General features: G+C 41.6%; 1 protein-coding gene across 1 annotated transcript; it reads right to left on the minus strand.

Moving 5' to 3' along the window:
* Positions 1 to 709: 709 nt before the first annotated feature.
* Positions 710 to 18,259, minus strand: si:dkeyp-77h1.4. The gene is made up of 11 exons (XM_037783981.1): positions 18,031 to 18,259; positions 11,871 to 11,936; positions 11,479 to 11,499; positions 11,080 to 11,355; positions 7,219 to 7,339; positions 6,926 to 7,101; positions 6,522 to 6,664; positions 5,542 to 5,689; positions 5,079 to 5,260; positions 4,881 to 4,973; positions 710 to 4,164 (listed from the first exon to the last, which is right to left on the minus strand). Exons 2-11 carry the CDS (start codon positions 11,914 to 11,916, stop codon positions 3,475 to 3,477), a joined length of 1,896 nt encoding a protein of 631 aa, XP_037639909.1. The 5' UTR covers positions 11,917 to 11,936; positions 18,031 to 18,259; the 3' UTR covers positions 710 to 3,474.
* Between the last annotated feature and the right edge of the window lie 131 nt (positions 18,260 to 18,390).

Here is an 18,390-nt window from a genome sequence, read left to right on the forward strand (position 1 = left end):
TCCTGCCCACAACACACCGTCTGCCTCTCTCACATCCCTGCTCTCTGTGGCTGGAGCGGCTTGGTATTACAATCACTGACAATAAACAGTAGTGGTGGTGCACAGAAATGCTGTTCTAGCAGTCAGTCGCTTACCACAACAATAACCCTGAGGGTTACCTACACAAAGCTTTGTCATTCATCTGCTGCTATCATGAATTCACTCACGTACTACAAACTGTGCCACCGACTTGATTAAAGAGGACCTATTATGTTTATTTTCAGGTGCATACTTGTATTTTGGGTTTCTACTAGAACATGTTTACATGCTTTCATGTTCAAAAAACGCTTTATTTTTCTCATACCGGCTGTGCTGCAGCACCTCTTTTCACCCTCTGTTTGAGAACCTGCCCAAAGCTCAGTCTGCTCTGATTGGTGAGCTGGCCCACTGTTGTAATTGGTCAACCGACCCAAACTCTGCTCCAGCTCCGCTCTCACTAGCTTTTATTTGAGGGCGTGCCAAACTAGCTGCTAGGCAGGTAATATGCAAACGTGTTACTTGGTGACATCACCACGTTACTGAAGAAAAGGCGGGACTTCAATCAAGGCGTTTCAGGCAGTTCAGGAGCAGTGTTTCTGTAGGGGGAGAGTAACTCCCTTTGGCGTGGACTTTGGGCTTTGTAACTTTACAGAATTTTTACATACACAAAAAATTATATAACACACTAAAGGAAAGGGAAAAAGCACAATAGGTCCCCTTTAATGAAATGGAAAGCAAACTCACAAATTGAGCACACTCAGCACTCCTTTTGCTACTCAGAGTCCTCTGGATGTCATCTTTATACAATATGTCACATACCTCCTACACATTAGCATATCATTGGCCAGTCAGTGGTACCACTTTGTTCAGTCAGGTGTGCAAACAGCTTTCGTGACCTATTAGGAAAAAGGTGCCATTAGGAGTGTCGGCAAATGACAGAATACAGGCCAACTATCCAGTATACATTTTAGGCACTAAACAAAGACAAGAGTCACTCAAATATCTCAAAGTTACAATATCTTTTACAATATTTTGTGGCTTTAAACACATTCACACCCATGACTTATAACACAGCACTTGTTTTTTTTCACGTTGCGGGACGATTTTAAGCAGGCACATGAATACCTCACTCACAACAGACGGAGAAGCACACATAAAGTACAGTTGTGTCTTTCTGTACAAACGGCCTATATGCATAGATTCAGCACACACACTCGGTCATAAATCATTCACACTCACAGATATGTGCGTCATACAGAAACCCCAAACACACAATGATGGCAACATTAAAACATCACTCCTCTGGTCACACACACAGACACAACTTGAGGACAATAAAAGCCTGTTTTCATGTTGTGGGCATGCTGCAGTCTTTAAGTGACATAGGTTAAACATTTGAATACAACATGTAAATACTGTGAGAGATGCTGTGTGAGTATCGTCAGGTTGGGATGGCAATAACAGCAGATAATTGATCTAAAAAGATCTAATATAGTCTTGATGGATTTTTACAATATTTGGTTCTTAAATTAGTTCAAGACGTTAGTGAATATTAGTGTATATAGTACTGTATGTGTATATATTTTATATTCTGGGTTTAAGGTTGGTGAGAAATTTAAATTAGTTTTCTTCTTTATTATTAAGTATAATACAATAACCATTCTATACACTAGAAACATTCAGCCTAGAGGGGGTTAAACCGGCGTACACATGCAATATTTACAAGGCTGGAATGTGTGTCTGTGTGTGTGTATATGTGTGTATGAAGACAATTGTTAGTATCGCCAAAATGGGTTCGTGGTTCCTTCACAGATCTAGTGTTTTACATGTTTTACATTAGAAAGCCTTTGTAATGTAATACATCTGTTTGTCCATTCAACATTGAGGCCCCTTAATTATGTTTTTAATATTTATTGATCTTAGTATCAAATCTGACATCTAAACCTATCTGGTCATAGGTCTTCTTTTAAATGCTGACGTTTCGCCTGATATCAATTTACTTGTAAGAAAAATCTATTAGTCAGGAAAGCTACCGAGAAATGCCAGTTGGTCGGAGATGGATTTTCCTACATTTCAAGACCTTACAAGAGATTCAACTATTTTGTGTTGACTGAACATCCACAAAGATGATGTCGTGCCATTGATAAAGGCCTCACTGGAGTATTTTGGAGCCATTAAAGATGATAGGTAGTAATGATTAAGCTTTTGCCAAATTTCAGAGAGCCAAAGACACAGGTACTACTTTCTGTCACGGTCAACACAACCAAATATCTAGTTTGAATACAAAATAAATAACTAAAGTCATGATTCTAATCTCTGTCAAAGGCTGTAAGTATAAGTAGTTAAAATTATGCCCAGCAAAGGAAAGGAGACAAAGGTGGAAGGAAAGAAAGGGGACGATCATTGAAGGAAGGACAGCAAAAGGAAAGCCTTAAGGTAGGAAGGAGGGAAGGGTAATGAAAGAAAGAAAGCATGTTCTATCTGAACCCACCAGACGCTTTCATTCAGCATTTCACCTCTGAAAAGCCCGACGTACAGCGGGAACATGGTGGTCCCGTTAAGTGCCAGAGTTGCTGCTGGCGTGAGCTTGCTATTAAACTGCGGGAATAATGGGATTTTTATAGAGCCATGGGGAAATCCGGATCAAAGGCAGTAAAGTGGTTGATCCGGACTTGAGGGATCAGTCTGCAAAACACATTTTAATCATCTGAGATATCCACTGGGAGTCTGAATCTCAATCTCAGAGACTATAAATAGTAGGGTTAGTAGTATGTTTTCTTGTGTCGGTAAAGTTATGCAAAACTAATCTTTTTTTTTTTACATGTGAAAATGTATTGCAGATGTGTCTGAAGAAAGAAGACCTGCACAAGCGTCTGTATTTCAGCTATGTACAGTGTGTGATCAAAAGGGCTTTCATTTCCGTTTTGAGGAAAGCGTCACGACACATTTTTGTAGGTTTGAGATATCATTGGCTGAAAATTGCATGCAGTTTGTCTGTTTTATCCACATGCTGATAGAGGAACAAGCATTTTAGATGGTAGAAGGAATTCTAGTAAATTCTTGTTTTAATGAAATGTTGTAAACCTTTCTGCTACGTCATCATGTTAAAAAAGACCTTATGTGGAGTTTTGTAAACTCTGCAAAGGAATTCATTTGCAGTCTGTCAGTTTCACCATGAAGTTACCATAAAAACTGCAAGGTGGTGCATACAACTAAAATGTTAAACAATCAACAAGCCCTCAAGGTTATGAGTCTCAAAGGTTATGTGTTAGTGTGTGAGTGAGATACCGTTATCAAAGTAATACTGCGTTCAGGCATTAGACGTGTTAAAAAGGAAGTCCTCGCCTCCAGTTTCAGTGGTTTCTTCATTATTTGGTAGGGGGGTTCATTGTCTACAGTGGCGGTGGATGGAGAAGATCTGCGGTGCTTCCATTGGATCTTTACCCGGGGGAGTTCTCAGGTGGTGGTGGTCGAATCCTCAGCCCCGGTGCCGTCGTTGCTGGCCTCCAGCGCGGCACCGCTAGGTTTCAGCTCCACTTCAGGGGTTTTAGGGGGAGCCGCTTTTGGAGCTCCGATAATATCGGCGTGATCCGGGCTTGGTTTGGAATCCGGGCCTGGCTCAGGTGTACCATTGGTAATAGGTTCTGGTGTGGTTGGTTTGGGGTGCTCAGGTGTAGGAGTCAGGGCACTCTTACTTTCAGGTGTTGGAGTGGGGGCTTTGGGAGAAGCTGGTTTAGGCTCTGGGCTCGGGCTGGGTGCAGGCTTTGGATCAGCTGGACTCAGACGAGCCTTGGGCTCGGGGCTTGAGGCTGGGCTGAGCTTAACATCCGCTGGTTTGGGCACGTCCAACTTTGCTTCCACTGGCTGATCGGGGGTTTTCTTGGTCTCGGGTGCTGGGGAGGCTTTAGTTTCAGCTACTGGACTGGATTTTATTTCCAGGGCTGGTGGAGCGCTTGGCGTGGACTCAGCAGCAGGAGCAGACGGTGGACTTGGTTTGGATTCAGAGATGCCTTCAGCCACAGAGTCGAGGTTTTGATCAGCAGCATCAGTGTCAGTGTCCAGTGGGAGGGCGGTGTTAAAGCCAACGCCAGAGTCACTGGTGTCAAGGTTACCGACTCCGACCTCTTTAGAAGAAACCTCCAGACCCTGAGTTCAAACAAACAAAAAGATACAGTAAGGCAAGTTTATTTGCATAGTGCCCCTCAACAAGAACACAACTCAAAGTGCTTTTACAGAAGACATAAAAAGATGCTCAGACAAGATAAAACAGACACGGCACAAGGCAATATAAAGGGAACATATAAATAGGATTTTAAATAAAACAGAAGGTAATAAAAGTTAAAATCGAATAAAACAGGAGAATAAACGTCACAGCTCAGCTACAGTGCAGTGCAATATATGAATGAATAGTCCCAAATTAAATGTAATAAAGGGTCAGCGGCAAACAGAATTGTTTTAAGAACTGAGATTTGGAGCACATCTCAGGTCTTCTGGGAGTTTGTTCCAGATAATTGGTGCATAAAAACTGCTTCTCTATTATAGTTTGGACTCTGGGGACAGTAAGCCGTCCCAGAACACCTGAGAGGTCTGGACGGTTCATAACATAGCAGCAGATCAAAAACGTAGTTTGGCCCTCAGTGCTTTATAAACCAACAGTAATATCAGAAAATTCTTTGTCACACAGGAAACCACTGCAAAGATCTGAGACCTGGACTGATGCGATCCACTTTCTTGATCTTAGTGAGGACTCTAGCAGCAGCGTTCTGAATAAGCTGCAGCTATCTGAACGCAGAAAACAGTGGAGACATTATTAAAACCTCTGAAAGACTCAGTTTTAAGAAAGAAATATGATATATTCTTACTTTAATGTCCACCTCGGTGCTCTGCGATTTCTCTGTATTGTCTGCCTGGGAATGCTTGGATTCCTCACTGAGTTTGGTGATGTTCTTGACCACCTGTGAAGATGCACACAGACAGAACAATAGTCCTCCATTATATCAGGATACACATCATCATCATTATCACATTGTCTGTTATAGGCCTATCTTTGTTCCTCCAACCTGTCTGAAGGCCTCTCCCTCGTCCTCTTTGCCAGAGTTCTCGGCGATCTTCTCCAGAACAGCGGCCCTCTTGGCCCTCTTCTTCACTTTGATCAGGCAGGACAGCAGACAAACCAGCAGCAGGAAAACCAGCAGGCCCAACAGGGCAATGATGGCCACATACACTGACTCCAGCTTGTAGGCTGCATGGTGGCACGGCGGGACAGGGGAGAGAAGGACAGGAGTGGGAGAATAATTAATTCAGCTGACCTTTCATTGACGTGTTGAAATTCCAATGCACGAACACAGTTGAAAAAAGAAAGGGTTTATTCTTTCTTTTTAAGCCACAAAACAATTATTTTGGTTTTGATATCATCCTTTAGCAGCTACCACAACAATATAAACATCATCATCATTAACATCATCATCTAACGTAATTTAACCCATTTTTCAACCATTCCTTCATCCCCATCCCCATCCTTACGTTGTAGCTTCACGTGGATGTTGGACACAGGGAAACCCAGTATGTCAGTAATTTTGAACTGGCCTACATCTGTACCCTTGAACTGGTCCAGATAAACCATTGAACCCTCCATAGACATACGGTCCTCGAGACCCAGCTCCTCTCTGGCCTAGAAAAGACAGACATTATACATTTAACTTAAAAAAAAAGATACATAGAATATTAATAAATATAAATATATAAATATATTAATATAAATAGAAATATAAATTGAAGCAACACCAATTATAGCCGTTTACAAAAGGTTTACGCTGTGAAGTCAACTTAAAGAGGACCTATTGTGCTTTTGTGCTATTTCCCTGTTCTTTAGTGTGTTGCTGTATATAGTTTTTGTGCATGTTAAAGGTCTGCAAAGTCCCGCCTTTTCTTCCGTTACGTGGTGATGTCACCAGGTAACAGGTTGCTATAATATCTGTCTAGCGGCTAGTTTGGCACGTACTCAAACAAGGCTAGTTAGAGCGGAGCTGGAGTGGAGTCCGAAGAGTTTGGTTTGGTTGACCAATCACAACAGAGTGGGCCAGCTGACCAATCAGAGAAGACTGGAGGGCGGGGGGGGGGGGGGGGGCTGCAGCACAGCCGGTATGAGAAAAAGAAAGCGTTTTTTTAACATTAAAGCCTCTAAACTTCTTCTAGGAGAAACCCAAAATACGAAAGTATGCACCTGAAAATAAGCACAATAGGTCCTTTTTAACAACACACACTGGTAAAAAAAAAGGTGGGTTGTACACTGGATTAAATGTCCTTTAGCAGCATTTGTCAGACATATAACAGGTCTGGTCTTCATAGCACTTGTTTTGTAGCTGAATATGAAACATATTAACTAGCTATATTATATGTCCAAATACAAAAGCATAAATTGTACATTTTATAAGATATATACAGTACATAATTCCTAATCACAACAGTGGTGGGGTTAAACAGAAATAAGAGGCTCCAGTTACACTTGTGAATTCTCCCTTGTCCAGCAGCAGACGGGTTATGCGATCATTGTCCGGGGTGTAGTAGAGACGGACCAAGGAGCTGTTGAGTATCAGGTTGATCTTCAGTCTGTTACCGTGTGGCAAGGTCACAAAGTTTTGGTGCTCTGCGACACAGACAGACAGAGGAGGAGGGAGGACGTACGATAAGTACAGCACAGCACTGTTCACAGGCACCATGGATCATCTAAAATGCATTAGCCTGCTAGAGCCCATTAACGTTAGGGTCTTTAAAAAGCCATTATGGCAGACAACAGGAGCGGAATAACTAGAAAGGAAACAACAATATCCTGATGGAAGGTGCCGGCCGTTTAAAACAGGTCAAGCATGGGAGAAGAAAAGATATAAGTCTTCATTTGTGCTCTCACCTCTGACGTTGAGGCATATTTTGCTTTGGATGACACCTTCGGCATCCCTGACAGTGTAGCTGCCTGCGTCTGAGCCCGTGCCAGTGCTGAGGGTGACGTGGCGCTCGTTGACGCTGATGCGACCCTGGTAGCCGTCCCTGGACATCCCTGTGCTGGTCAGCAGCATCAGAGCAGGTCTGCAGGAAGAGGAAGATCATAGAGGATGAACTTTCCTTGACCTTTCTTGGTGAGTCTGAGGCACGCTGTCGCAGTGCATGCACATCATGGTAAGAAACAGATTAAAATCAGTGTACCTTGATGTCTGGTTGGCCTCCACAGTACTGGGCTTGTACTCCAGGGTGATGGGGGGAGTCACCCCTAACACTGGAATATTGAAGTTGTCTCCATATTTAATGGACTGATCGAAGGAGCAATCTAGAAGGTAAAAGCAGGAAGGTTAGTCATTTGTTCTGGAGTAAAAGGAAGCAACAAGGATATTTAAAGAGGACAAGAAATTGCCTTTAACCCTTTAATGTCCTGCTTGATTGTTTGGTAGCACATTTTATATCTTATTGAAAGATGTGTTGAACCTAACTCAACCTGAGTGCATATTTTTTCCAACATATAGTTTCAGAGGCCTTTCTGAACAAAATAATGTAACCTGATACAAAAAAAAGTCTAATATGGGGCAAATCATTTCCTACAAAACATGCTCTACCAAATTATTCAATTGTCTTTTCATGGAAAAGGTAGTTAACATAATAATATATTTTAAATTTTGCTACTAAATAAAAAAAAGGTTTGATTATTAATTGTTATTATTATGATAAATTTAATGTTATTCCATTATATATGGTGAAATAATTTATTAAGTATGATTTTTTTTACTGTCTAAAAACATGCTTGACCAAACGGTTGAATTTCCATTAAGTGGTAAAAGTAGTAAGGGTAAGATTATACATTTAAATTTTTATGAAATAAAAAAAAACTTGTGAACATGTTATTAATATCATATATTTAATTTTGTAATTTAAAAGTATAATGTAGCATTATGTACAATATTGTATCACTATGTAGATAGTTGACATGTTACTTACTTATTTCTATTTTTCTTACATTTCTTTATGTTTACATAAGAGCAACTGTGACACCCCAATTTCCTCCCGGGGATCAATAAAGTATTTATGATTCTTATTAATGTCTTTCCATTTAATATGTCATGAAAAAATGATATCAGTATGATTTTTCACCATTTCTGAGATGTCTTGAACATAGCCTACTGTAAATATGGTAAATATCTAGAATAAATACATTGAAATAATACTATTACTGCTAATTTCATGGTGACAAATTGACATATGTTGGTGTACTAACCTATTTCTAGCATAATAACAGTACATGGTTTTTAGTTTTCTTTTACTATGAAGCAACATCTCAACTGTTTGGTAGAGACTTATATTTAAAAGAAAATGTGGGGTCATAGATTGTTGTAATTATTGCCCCAAGGAAGTAAAAAAATGCAAAGAGAAAAAAAATTCCATTGTTTTTCTTAGTGTGGACATTAAAGGGTTGAGTAGAAAGAAGTGAAGGAAGAGAGAGAATTTCTTCAAGTGAAGGAACAAATGATAGAAATAGAGTTGAAGTGAGAGAAAGGACAGATAGGGGTGAAGGAGTGAGGAAGAAAGAGGAAGAGGGACTGGCTTGACAGATGTGGCAAAAGGGGGGACAGATGCAGAGAAAAGAGCACTGATCCAGAAATATCAGGGCAGCTGAAATGAAAGGGTAGAGATACAAACCAAACAGAGAGAAAGGCAGCAAAGACAAGATAAAGAGAGGAAAACAGCAGGAAGGGAAGGAGAGAGGAGTGGGTTGGTGGTTAAAGAGCTGCATAATTACTGCCTGGCAGCTCCGGCATGCTCTCACACATACACACACCTCTTCATCCACTCACAACACATTACTCCCTCCATATGGCACATCTTCCACATATTGCTACGCTACAGACGCCTTTATCCATGCTGGGTTTGAGCCCACAACCTCCCTCCCTCTCTCGTGTGTGTACGTGTTTGTGTGTCTAATCTCATCAGAGTCAACACTGATGCAACTCGTAACACTCTGAGGACAAACAGGGTGCGTAACTGAGTGAGTTTATTTGGTTGCTGACTGCATGATTAAAGCAGGAGAAGTGACAGCGCCTACACTACCATGAGTCTGATTCCAGATCAGATATAAAGAGGCTTATTCTTCATCCTGGGGTTGTGGCTCTGATGGTGGAGGAAGTATTCAGATACTAGTAACAATACCACAAGGTGAAAAACACTCCATTACAAGTAAAAGTCCAGCATTGAGAGAGCATTGAAGGATTATCAGCAAAATGTACTTTAAGTATTAAAAGTATTCAATGTAGAGAACTCCCTATCTGAGAGACATAGTATTAAATATGTTATTGGATTATTAAATTCATGTATTCATGTGTAAGTAGCATTTTACGTTTGTGTCGAGGTGGAGCTAATTTTATCAATTTTATATACAGTTAGGTAGTTAAAACGATAACAATGTATCATTTTTTATAAGATCGTCATATGTTTTGTTAGTCATCTCTCTCATCTCTCATCTTCAACTGCCTATCCGGGGTTGGGTTGCGGGGGCAACAGCTCCGGCAGGGGACCCCAAACTTCCCTTTACCACCACATTAACCAGCTCTGACTGGGGGATCCCGAGGCGTTCCCAGGCCAGTGTGGAGATATAATCTCTCCACCTAGTCCTGGGTCTTCCCCGTTGCTTCCTCCCAGCTGGTCGTGCCTGGAACACCTCCCTAGGGAGGCACCCAGGAAGCATCCTTACTAGATGCCTGAACCACCTCAGCTGGCTCCTTTCAACGCAAAGGAGTAGCGGCTGTACTCCAAGTCCCTCACGGATGACTGAGCTTCTCACCCATATCTCTAAGGGAGACGCCAGCCAACCTCCTGAGAAAACCAAATTTCAGCCACTTGTACCCGCGATCTAGTTCTAGTTTTGTTAGTGAAGCCTGCAAATTAAACCTGCAGTAGGCAGAATATTTTTGGCATCATTGGGCAAAAATTCCATAATAACCTTTCAGCATATTGTTATTCAAGTGTTCTGAGAGAAAACCAGACTTCTGCACCTCATCATGGCTCTGTTTTCAGGCTTTAAAAAATCTAGCTCGTGACTGGAGACTTTGGCCAATCACAGGTAATTTCAGAGAGCGAGCATTCCTATTGGCTGCTCTTTCAACGGAGGCAGCTGTAAATCACTCTCGAACTCTGATCAAAAGGTCAAACTAGGCAACGTTGATCAAATATGAATCAATATTCTGTTACAATAAGGGCTATTTCTCGCCTCAAATGTTTTCAGAAAGATCTTGTAGTGTACTGTTTAGCTGTAAAATGAGAAAGTTTGCTCCGGCTGGTGGGCGGTGCTTGCTATTTCCTCAACTGATCTCAACATGGCTGCCGGGTCACAAACTTTCTCATTTTTACAGCTAAACAGTACACTACAAGATGATTCTGAAAACATTTTATGCGAGAAATAGGCATTACAGTTCACAAATTCACAGGTTCCAGCTTCTTATAGTTAAATTCATTCTTTAGTCCTTCGTGATAGTAAATTTAATACCTTTTGGTTGTGAACAAGACAAACCAGGAATTGACATCACCAAAAAATGTCTCTGCAAATCTGTGATGGACATTTTCAACAATTTTGTGACATCATCTTGACTCAACTCTTGACCGATTCATTGAGAAAATAACCAGAAGGTTAGTCGATTATGAAAATAATTGTTAGTTGCAGCCCTATTTGAAAGTCATCATTAGCAAAAGCAAAAACTTCTTCAAATATAAAAATGCTTGTACAATGAAGGATCTAAAATGTTATTTTGCTGGTCTGTATTGTATTGAAAAGTGCAATTAATAGTTTTATTGATGGATAGAAACACTAGTTTATTATGACCTCATCCATTTAGTATCACAGATGAGATCATCCAAAAGGAACTGATGCTAATTTGGGTTTAAATTTTATGAATTTGTGTCCTCCGTTAGATTTTAAATAGAGTTTTGAATTGAAATTGCAGTTCTGCCTGTGAGAGTGTAACATGTCAGTTGAGTCTATGCTTCATTACCATTCCTAATGTATCACACACTCATGTCATCCTGTACCTCGGACTACAAGCGTTATGAGTCTGATGTCCTCTGGATTCTCTGGGTTCTTCAGAGTGTACCGGCCCTCGTCTCCCTCACCCACGTTGTCTACAATGAGGTGACTGAGTATGGCGTTGAGTTTGACCCGACTGTTGACCACTTTGCCGTCACGCATCAGTAACACATCACCCGACCGCGGAGCAGACCTGTTCCGAAACGTGACCTCCCACGAGAGTGAGGGCAGCATGATGTTGAAGTCATTGCCGTGGAGCAAGGTCTCGGATTCATCGTCAACTGGATCACATGATGGACGAGAGACGGAGGAAGCGTTGACAAACACGTAAGAGGGCAAGACAAGTTCATAATTTATAATTGATGAGTGATACACTCTTTGTGCATTGGTACATTAAATCTTACCTTTCAGAGGGGCAGAGAGAGCTGTAAACAAAGATGAAAGAAAATACAAATCAAAAGTGATATCAGTAATATTATGACTCCTTTCATCATCAGTTAAACTAAAATACAGTGTCTGAGTCCTTTTCGTCTCTATAAAAATACATTTATTTTTCTACACTTTCTTCTCACATATTCTTCTGGATTACTTCCCATGTTGTCTAGTAGACAAACTGAGTGTTCCAGCAACATCAAACTCACCTTGCACTATTAAATAAAACTGTGTTTCCTGAAATAACACAGTGTAGTACAATCAGCTGATTATTGAACACTGATATTGGTGGAAAAAAGACACAATTTCCACATTTCCAGATCACTACTGGAGGGAACAGCATCACACAGTTTTCTTAACATACCTGTGGTGAGCAGAAGGCTGAATGCGATCACACTGACTGTCGCCATCCTGGCCGATTGTTTTGAGCCTAGAAAGAAAAAAGGAAGATGCAAAGTGAACATAATAAGGCAACATTATTTTATTGCCTCCATATTTGTACATATATATTAATCTTCTTCTATCCTCTCCTTTACATTTGTATATGTTCTGAATCAGTAGAGAGGATTTATCAGAGGAGAGGCAGATATCGCTCAACCCTGTTGCTTATTCACAGTGACGTCATCCCTGGATTGTGATGAATGAAGCATCCACTGAGGCACATAAATGCTACGTTCCAAATCACACACTTTTTACTCTTAGTATGTACTGCAGCTGCCCTCACAAAGTACGTACTGTTGCATGCAGTATGCATACAATTGCGACATACTACTTCAATAACATTTCACCTTCAACTTTGACCCTCTTGCTCATATATCCGCTGTGCAGAGGATTGTGGGTCAGAATAGCCACAATGCAATGCCATAGTGACAACAACATTCATAAAAGTTGTTGACGGACAGCTCTGTAACATCAACTGTAAGTATAAGATTTCACTTTGCTAGGCGTAATATACAGTATATTTAAATTAATTCAGACTTTGATTCTCACACACTGTCGTTTTGGTCACATGAGGTTGGCACGGGTTACCATGGTTACACATCTCCAACCGGCAAGGAGGCTCTCAGGAAGTGAAGACGTAAATTACTGCTCAGTGCGTCCGAAAAGATGCATACTACTGTTTATTCACACAAAAGTATGCTGAATGATTGTACACATATTGGGTATGTAGTACATAGTGTGGGATTTCGGACGAAGCCTATGTATTGCTTTTTCTTTCATATTAAATAGTATGGTAGTATGGGTACTGGAACGCACAGACAGTGAACTTCACACTCGTGCACAAACTGAAAGTGTGGTTCTTAGTTTGATTTTGTTGCTCTGCATTCTTCGAAAGCAGGCAGTTGCTTTTAATTTGAAGGGGCTGTTCGTCTTCATACTATAAATGAGAAGATTTGGAATATTGTGACCGTTTCCGTTAGTTTTAATATTGGCTGAAAATACAACAACAACCTTCTGGCTCAAGTCCTATATTCGATCACCCCCAAAATGTAATCAATTGTTCTTTGGATCGAGGTTGATCTGTGCACCAAATATAATCGGAGTCTGTTCACCGGTTATGCAGATTTCCTGCTGACATGTAAGCACAAACACACACACACACACACACACACACCATCCCAGCAGAAGTTAAAAATTGAGTTTACCGTCAAGAGAAAAACTCTATAATTATTAATAGAAAAGTGTCAATCTAGGTATAAAATGTTCCTCATAGTATCAACTATCTTGCTACAAAGATTCAAGAATCTCTTGCGTAACGTGGAAATATGTTGCTGGCTATTGTTGTTGGAAACGTCCAGAATGGTAAAGGGAAACGGGCCAAAACATCATTTCTACCTCAGTGGCAGGATTCTGAGAAGGATCCTGATTAATTGCAGCACTGAGGGGGATATCGATGACGGGAACGGCTCTCTTCTGTGCTGAGAGACATCACAGGCAGCAACACATCAAGGGGTTGGAGCAAAAGAAACTTTCCTGTGGTTTTCATTTTAAAAGCCCAGGAGGGGAGCAGGAGGAAACAGCTGCAGTGCTCACAGTCAGACAGCGCTGCAGCTAAGTAGCATGAAGCCAAGGTTATCTATAGGCCACAAAAGTCTCCTTGTTATGTGAAAGTATATACAAGCTCATAATAATTGTATGAATATGCTTCATTATTCATATAAAACAGTGCATACCTTTGAGGTCAGCATTGTCTTTCTTTCTTTGCTCTCTTGTATATGTTCTTTAAAGTGGATTAAGAAATCCATTAGCCTATCGAATCACTCTAAAGATCTAAAAAAAAAAAAACTCCCTGAAGACACTATCTACAGAGAATCTTGCCGTCCTTGTAAATTTAATTTATCTGCGATTGCCTTGAGGTTATTATTGGACTTCAGACATTAAAAAAACAGCCTGTGGTGCAACTTTTGTTGAGAAAACTAATGACAGTGTCATTATAACTTAATAGCGTACCTGAACTCAATTTAAAACCAGGGTCAAGAGTAGATTTATGAGTCACAGTTAGTGTTGTTTAAAGGCCATACCAGCAGGCATTTATGTCTCAAAGAGGCCCTTCCCTTTTAAGTGAATGTGCATGTTTACCAGGGCCACCTGGCTTTGGATTGCTGTCAATGATTGTCTATTGATTATGTGACTGATTTTAAACACAGAATAATTCATGTATCTCGAGATAATTCAGATTGTGGGGACTGAGTGACGACTTGGCTGAGTTCCCAACAGCAAATGTCCAGAGCGAGAAGCGCTGCGGGGCGAACAAATTTACACAACATTACGGCGGTTTCGCAGAAGAATTGTGATTAAACCTGCAGTAGGCAGAAAGTTTTTGGCATCATTGGGCAAAAATTACATAATAACCTTTCAGCATATCGTAATTCAAGTGCTCTGAGAGATAACTAGAATTCTGCACCTCCTCGTGGCTCTGTTTTCAGGCTTTAAAAAATCTAGCCTGTGACGGAAGACTTTGGCCAATCACAGGTCATTTCAGAGAGAGAGAGTGTTCCTATTGGCTGTTCATTCAACGGAGGCAGCTGTCAATCACTCGCGAACTCCGATCAAACAGTCAAACTAGGCAGCGCTGATCAAATATGAATCAATATTCTGTTACTGTAATATATTTGTCACCTCAAATGTTTTCAGAAACATCTTGTAGTGTACTGTTTAGCTGTAAAATGAGAACGTTTGCTCCAGCTGGTTGGCGGTGCCTGGTATTTCCTCCACTTATCTCAAGATGGCAGCTTTACAGCTAAACAGTACACTACAAGATGTTTCTGAAAATATTTGAGGCGAGAAATATATTACAGTAACAGAATATTGATTCATATTTGATCAGCGCTGCCTAGTTTGACCGTTTGATCGGAGTTTGCGAGTGATTGACAGCGGCTCAGAGACGGCAGGCTCCAGCTCGGCTCCGATTGGTTGTTTTCCTCCGGTCTTTGAAATCTTGCAGATGCCATTAGGAGCACCGGAAGACACAGAGGCACATGATTTTTTTCATGATTTTTGTCTCATGCGCTACGGTCAGGATATAGTGACCGTTTCATTGATCATATTTGCTCCATTTCTACCCACTGCTGCTTCAACTGCATCACTGAGGGGGATAGGATGATGTGAGCTGCCTTCTGCTACACTGAGGCAACACATCAAGAGAGTTTGTGCAAAAGAGATTTTGCTGCGGTTTCCATTTACAAGGCCCAAGAGGGGACTGGGAGGGAACACCTGCAGTGCTCACAGTCACACTTTGCAGCAGCTAATAAACATGCAGTAAAGATTAAAGCGTCTCATTGTAACACTGGAGACATCATAAGACATCCCATTCCTGCAGGAAATGACGAGGCCATCTTCACACTGTGTATAAGCCTATGTGTGCATTTCCTGTATGTCCGTCTGTCTTTCGTATATGCGTGATCTGAAGACATTTCTAAAGAGCAACAGCAGAGAGGCCAATTCCTCTTATTTGGTAACAACATTTCACAGTGTCCTAATCTGACAATCAAAGTCGTTGCTTCACAGAAGGCCTCATACACTGTGTCTGACACATCTGCGCTCCACACTCCAGGCACAAAGCCCAAAAAAGCCCACTGGATCCATGGCATCTGAAATAAAATATGGAACAAAGATGCGTCACAGTGTCTCTTGGCAAACAACCCTTTGCGGCAGTCATCTGTATAACTCAAATTACACTGGAATTTTGTTTTTTACTGCAGTCCCCAATCCTTGTTTCGGGAATGTTTTGCCTTCTCCTCTGGGATTTGAACACTTGTGTGAGGCCACTGCATCACGCACTGATGACTGTTGACCCCTGTGGCCATCAGCATTTAATTAATGCAGCAATCGTAGGTTGGCTCTGCAGAAAGAGAGAAGTGAACCGTGTCCATCTGTTTGTCACAGCAGTAGGGCCTCGTGGAGTCACCGCAGCCAATCTGCTGTTTCTACATGAGATCTGTGAAGCAAATGATCTTCTCCTCCATTTCTGTGTGATTTTAAGCATTTTGAGGCCAAAGCTGACACTAGGACGGCCGCCTCACTGAGCACAAAACACGCAAGCACATGAAAACACACGTAATAAGCTGTATTATAACTAGCTTATTCACACACTGCCCTCCGGGGCATGGACACAGACGAGGGTGCCATCTGCGATCTTTCCCTCCCTTCACTTGGCTTCACTCTTTTTATTTTACCTCATTTGACTCTTCCCTCTTTTCTCACTTCTGTCACCATTCACACATCTCAAAGTGTTTCTTTCTGCCACCATCACGACCCTGTTCAAGCTTCCATCTCCTCTTCCTTAACTCTCTATGCCTCTGTTTGACAACTCTGTCCGTATCTTCTCTCGCTTTCTTCCCACCACATTTTGTCTTCTCAGCGTGACTCCTCTCTCAACCCGAACCTTACGCTGCCGATCTCGGGGCATCTCTCTCATTTCCCTTTTTCTCTCTCTCTCTCTTTTTTTATCACGTCTCTTTCATCCTCTCCTCCTCCTTATCTTATATAATCCAAGCCAGTGCATCCCACTCTGAAATCAAAGCCTGTGCCTGTGTTCCTTCTAACTCCAAACTCCCTACTTACTGGAAGGACAGACAGGTCTTTGTCCGCAGGGTTTAAAGAGGCGGAAATGCCTTCAATGACTGCAGATGTGGGGGACCCTACAAAGCCACCTCTGTGTCTTCACCCTTCATCATTTCTCTTTACTCTTTTTGGGGAGAAATGGCTCTACGTGGGGTCCCACTGATGATGAGGAGGCATGCTACTAGTGACACTCATTTGCAGGCACACAGATGCACATACTGTACCCTCCTCTCACAGAGCTACACATTTATAAATCATGAGGCATTAAAAAGAAAGAAAAGGACTGCTGCACCAAGAGACACACATGTGAGAAATGGCTGAATGTTTACTTCAGGTGCACCACATTCAAACAAATATTGTGTTTCCCTTTGCAGAAATCAGAAACTCGTGATTATCCCAAATGTCCAAACTGGTGCATCACTACAACACATATCACGTTTCAGATCAGCACAGCAGAAAGAGATGATGCAGGGAAAAAAGAGGCTCAAACAACCCGGAAAATCGTGTCTAGACAAAATCAAAAATGTCTAAAGTTTATCTGTGAGAGGAAGCCTGTAGCAGCTGACAACATATTCATCCTCCAAAGCTGGCCGCAGTGAACTAAAGGATTGAGACAGCTTTCCACCATATTGCTTGCACCTGTCAGATTCATTAAAATCAGTGGATGTGAGGGAGGAGGGGCGGCGGAGGCTGTGTACAGTATTGACAAATACACAAGGACAAGAGCATGGAAGATGTGGAATTTGTTCATAGTTAAAAAAATATATAAAAAAAGATTATAATACAGCTCTCATGTGCTTAATGTGGGCCTTCATGCAGCTCTGGTCAACAGTCTATATGAGCAGCACACTGCAGGAGGAGGAGAGAGCCTTCAGGATGCATGAGCATCCTCTAAGATAATGGATGCTATTAAGCTTTTAAGTGTTAACTGTAGAGAACATGTTGGACCCTATGACTAATAGGAAGAGAAGTCAGCCTTAGGAGAATGAGATAAGACTGTAAAATATAATATATAGGCTAATTTTCCTATAATCACTAATTATAATTTCATGTTTTCAATTAAGGTGGACTAATGACCAGCTTAGATTTAACCAGTTTTAATTGAAGATGATTACATAGGTGCAAGGCAGTGAGACACATTTGACATCATCTTGCATCCTATAATAAACATGCATTATATTGAATCCCACCAGGAGGCTGACATTTATAACATACAGTGACAACCTATACAGTGACAGGATGAAGATATTTCACAGCTTTCCTCACAGACAGACAGTATAATGTGTCCTTGGTGATAAAACCTCACAGCTTTGAGTCTGATCAGTCTCCTCCGGGCCGGGATAGCCGAGAAGCGCATCCCACCAAAAAACTGCAGAATTTAACCCGTCACGCACCAGTCACATTTCATCCTGCACATCCTGCACATGCATGTTTATAGGAGCAGAAAACATCTCGCCTACCTCTAGCTGGCCGGTCGGAGCTGTCGGTGCGGTCAGTGAAGGATGCTGGATGCTTTCAGAGGAGGAGATCAGTGCGGACGAAGCCTGTTTTCTCCCTCGTCGCCTGTTTTCTCCCTCCCTTCCAACCTCGCCCCCCTCAAGAGCTGCACTTCACGACTCGGGCTCAACATTTGGAGGGTGTTCAGAATATGTCGGGCTCTGCTCGCTCTCGGAGACACTCGGCTCCTCTCGGGAAACATCGGCCACCCTTCGGCCCCTGAAAGACACCTATAGGTGGTCATCGACAGTGAGGAGGAGGAGGAGGAGGAGGAGGAGGTTTACTTAATGACATGTTGGACAGCCACACAGGATGCTGATTCA

This window comes from Sebastes umbrosus, chromosome 11 (genome assembly GCF_015220745.1).
Source record: "Sebastes umbrosus isolate fSebUmb1 chromosome 11, fSebUmb1.pri, whole genome shotgun sequence".
Taxonomy (NCBI): Eukaryota; Metazoa; Chordata; class Actinopteri; order Perciformes; family Sebastidae; genus Sebastes; species Sebastes umbrosus.

Coding starts and splice junctions, on each gene's coding strand:
- si:dkeyp-77h1.4 (XM_037783981.1), bottom strand. CDS start 11,916: ATGGCGACAGTCAGTGTGATCGCATTCAGCCTTCTGCTCACCACAG. Junction 6,665..6,925: donor AATATGCCTCAACGTCAGAG/GTGAGAGCACAA, acceptor TCTGTGTCGCAG/AGCACCAAAACTTTGTGACC. Junction 5,690..6,521: donor ACAAGGGAGAATTCACAAGT/GTAACTGGAGCC, acceptor TGTCTTTTCTAG/GCCAGAGAGGAGCTGGGTCT.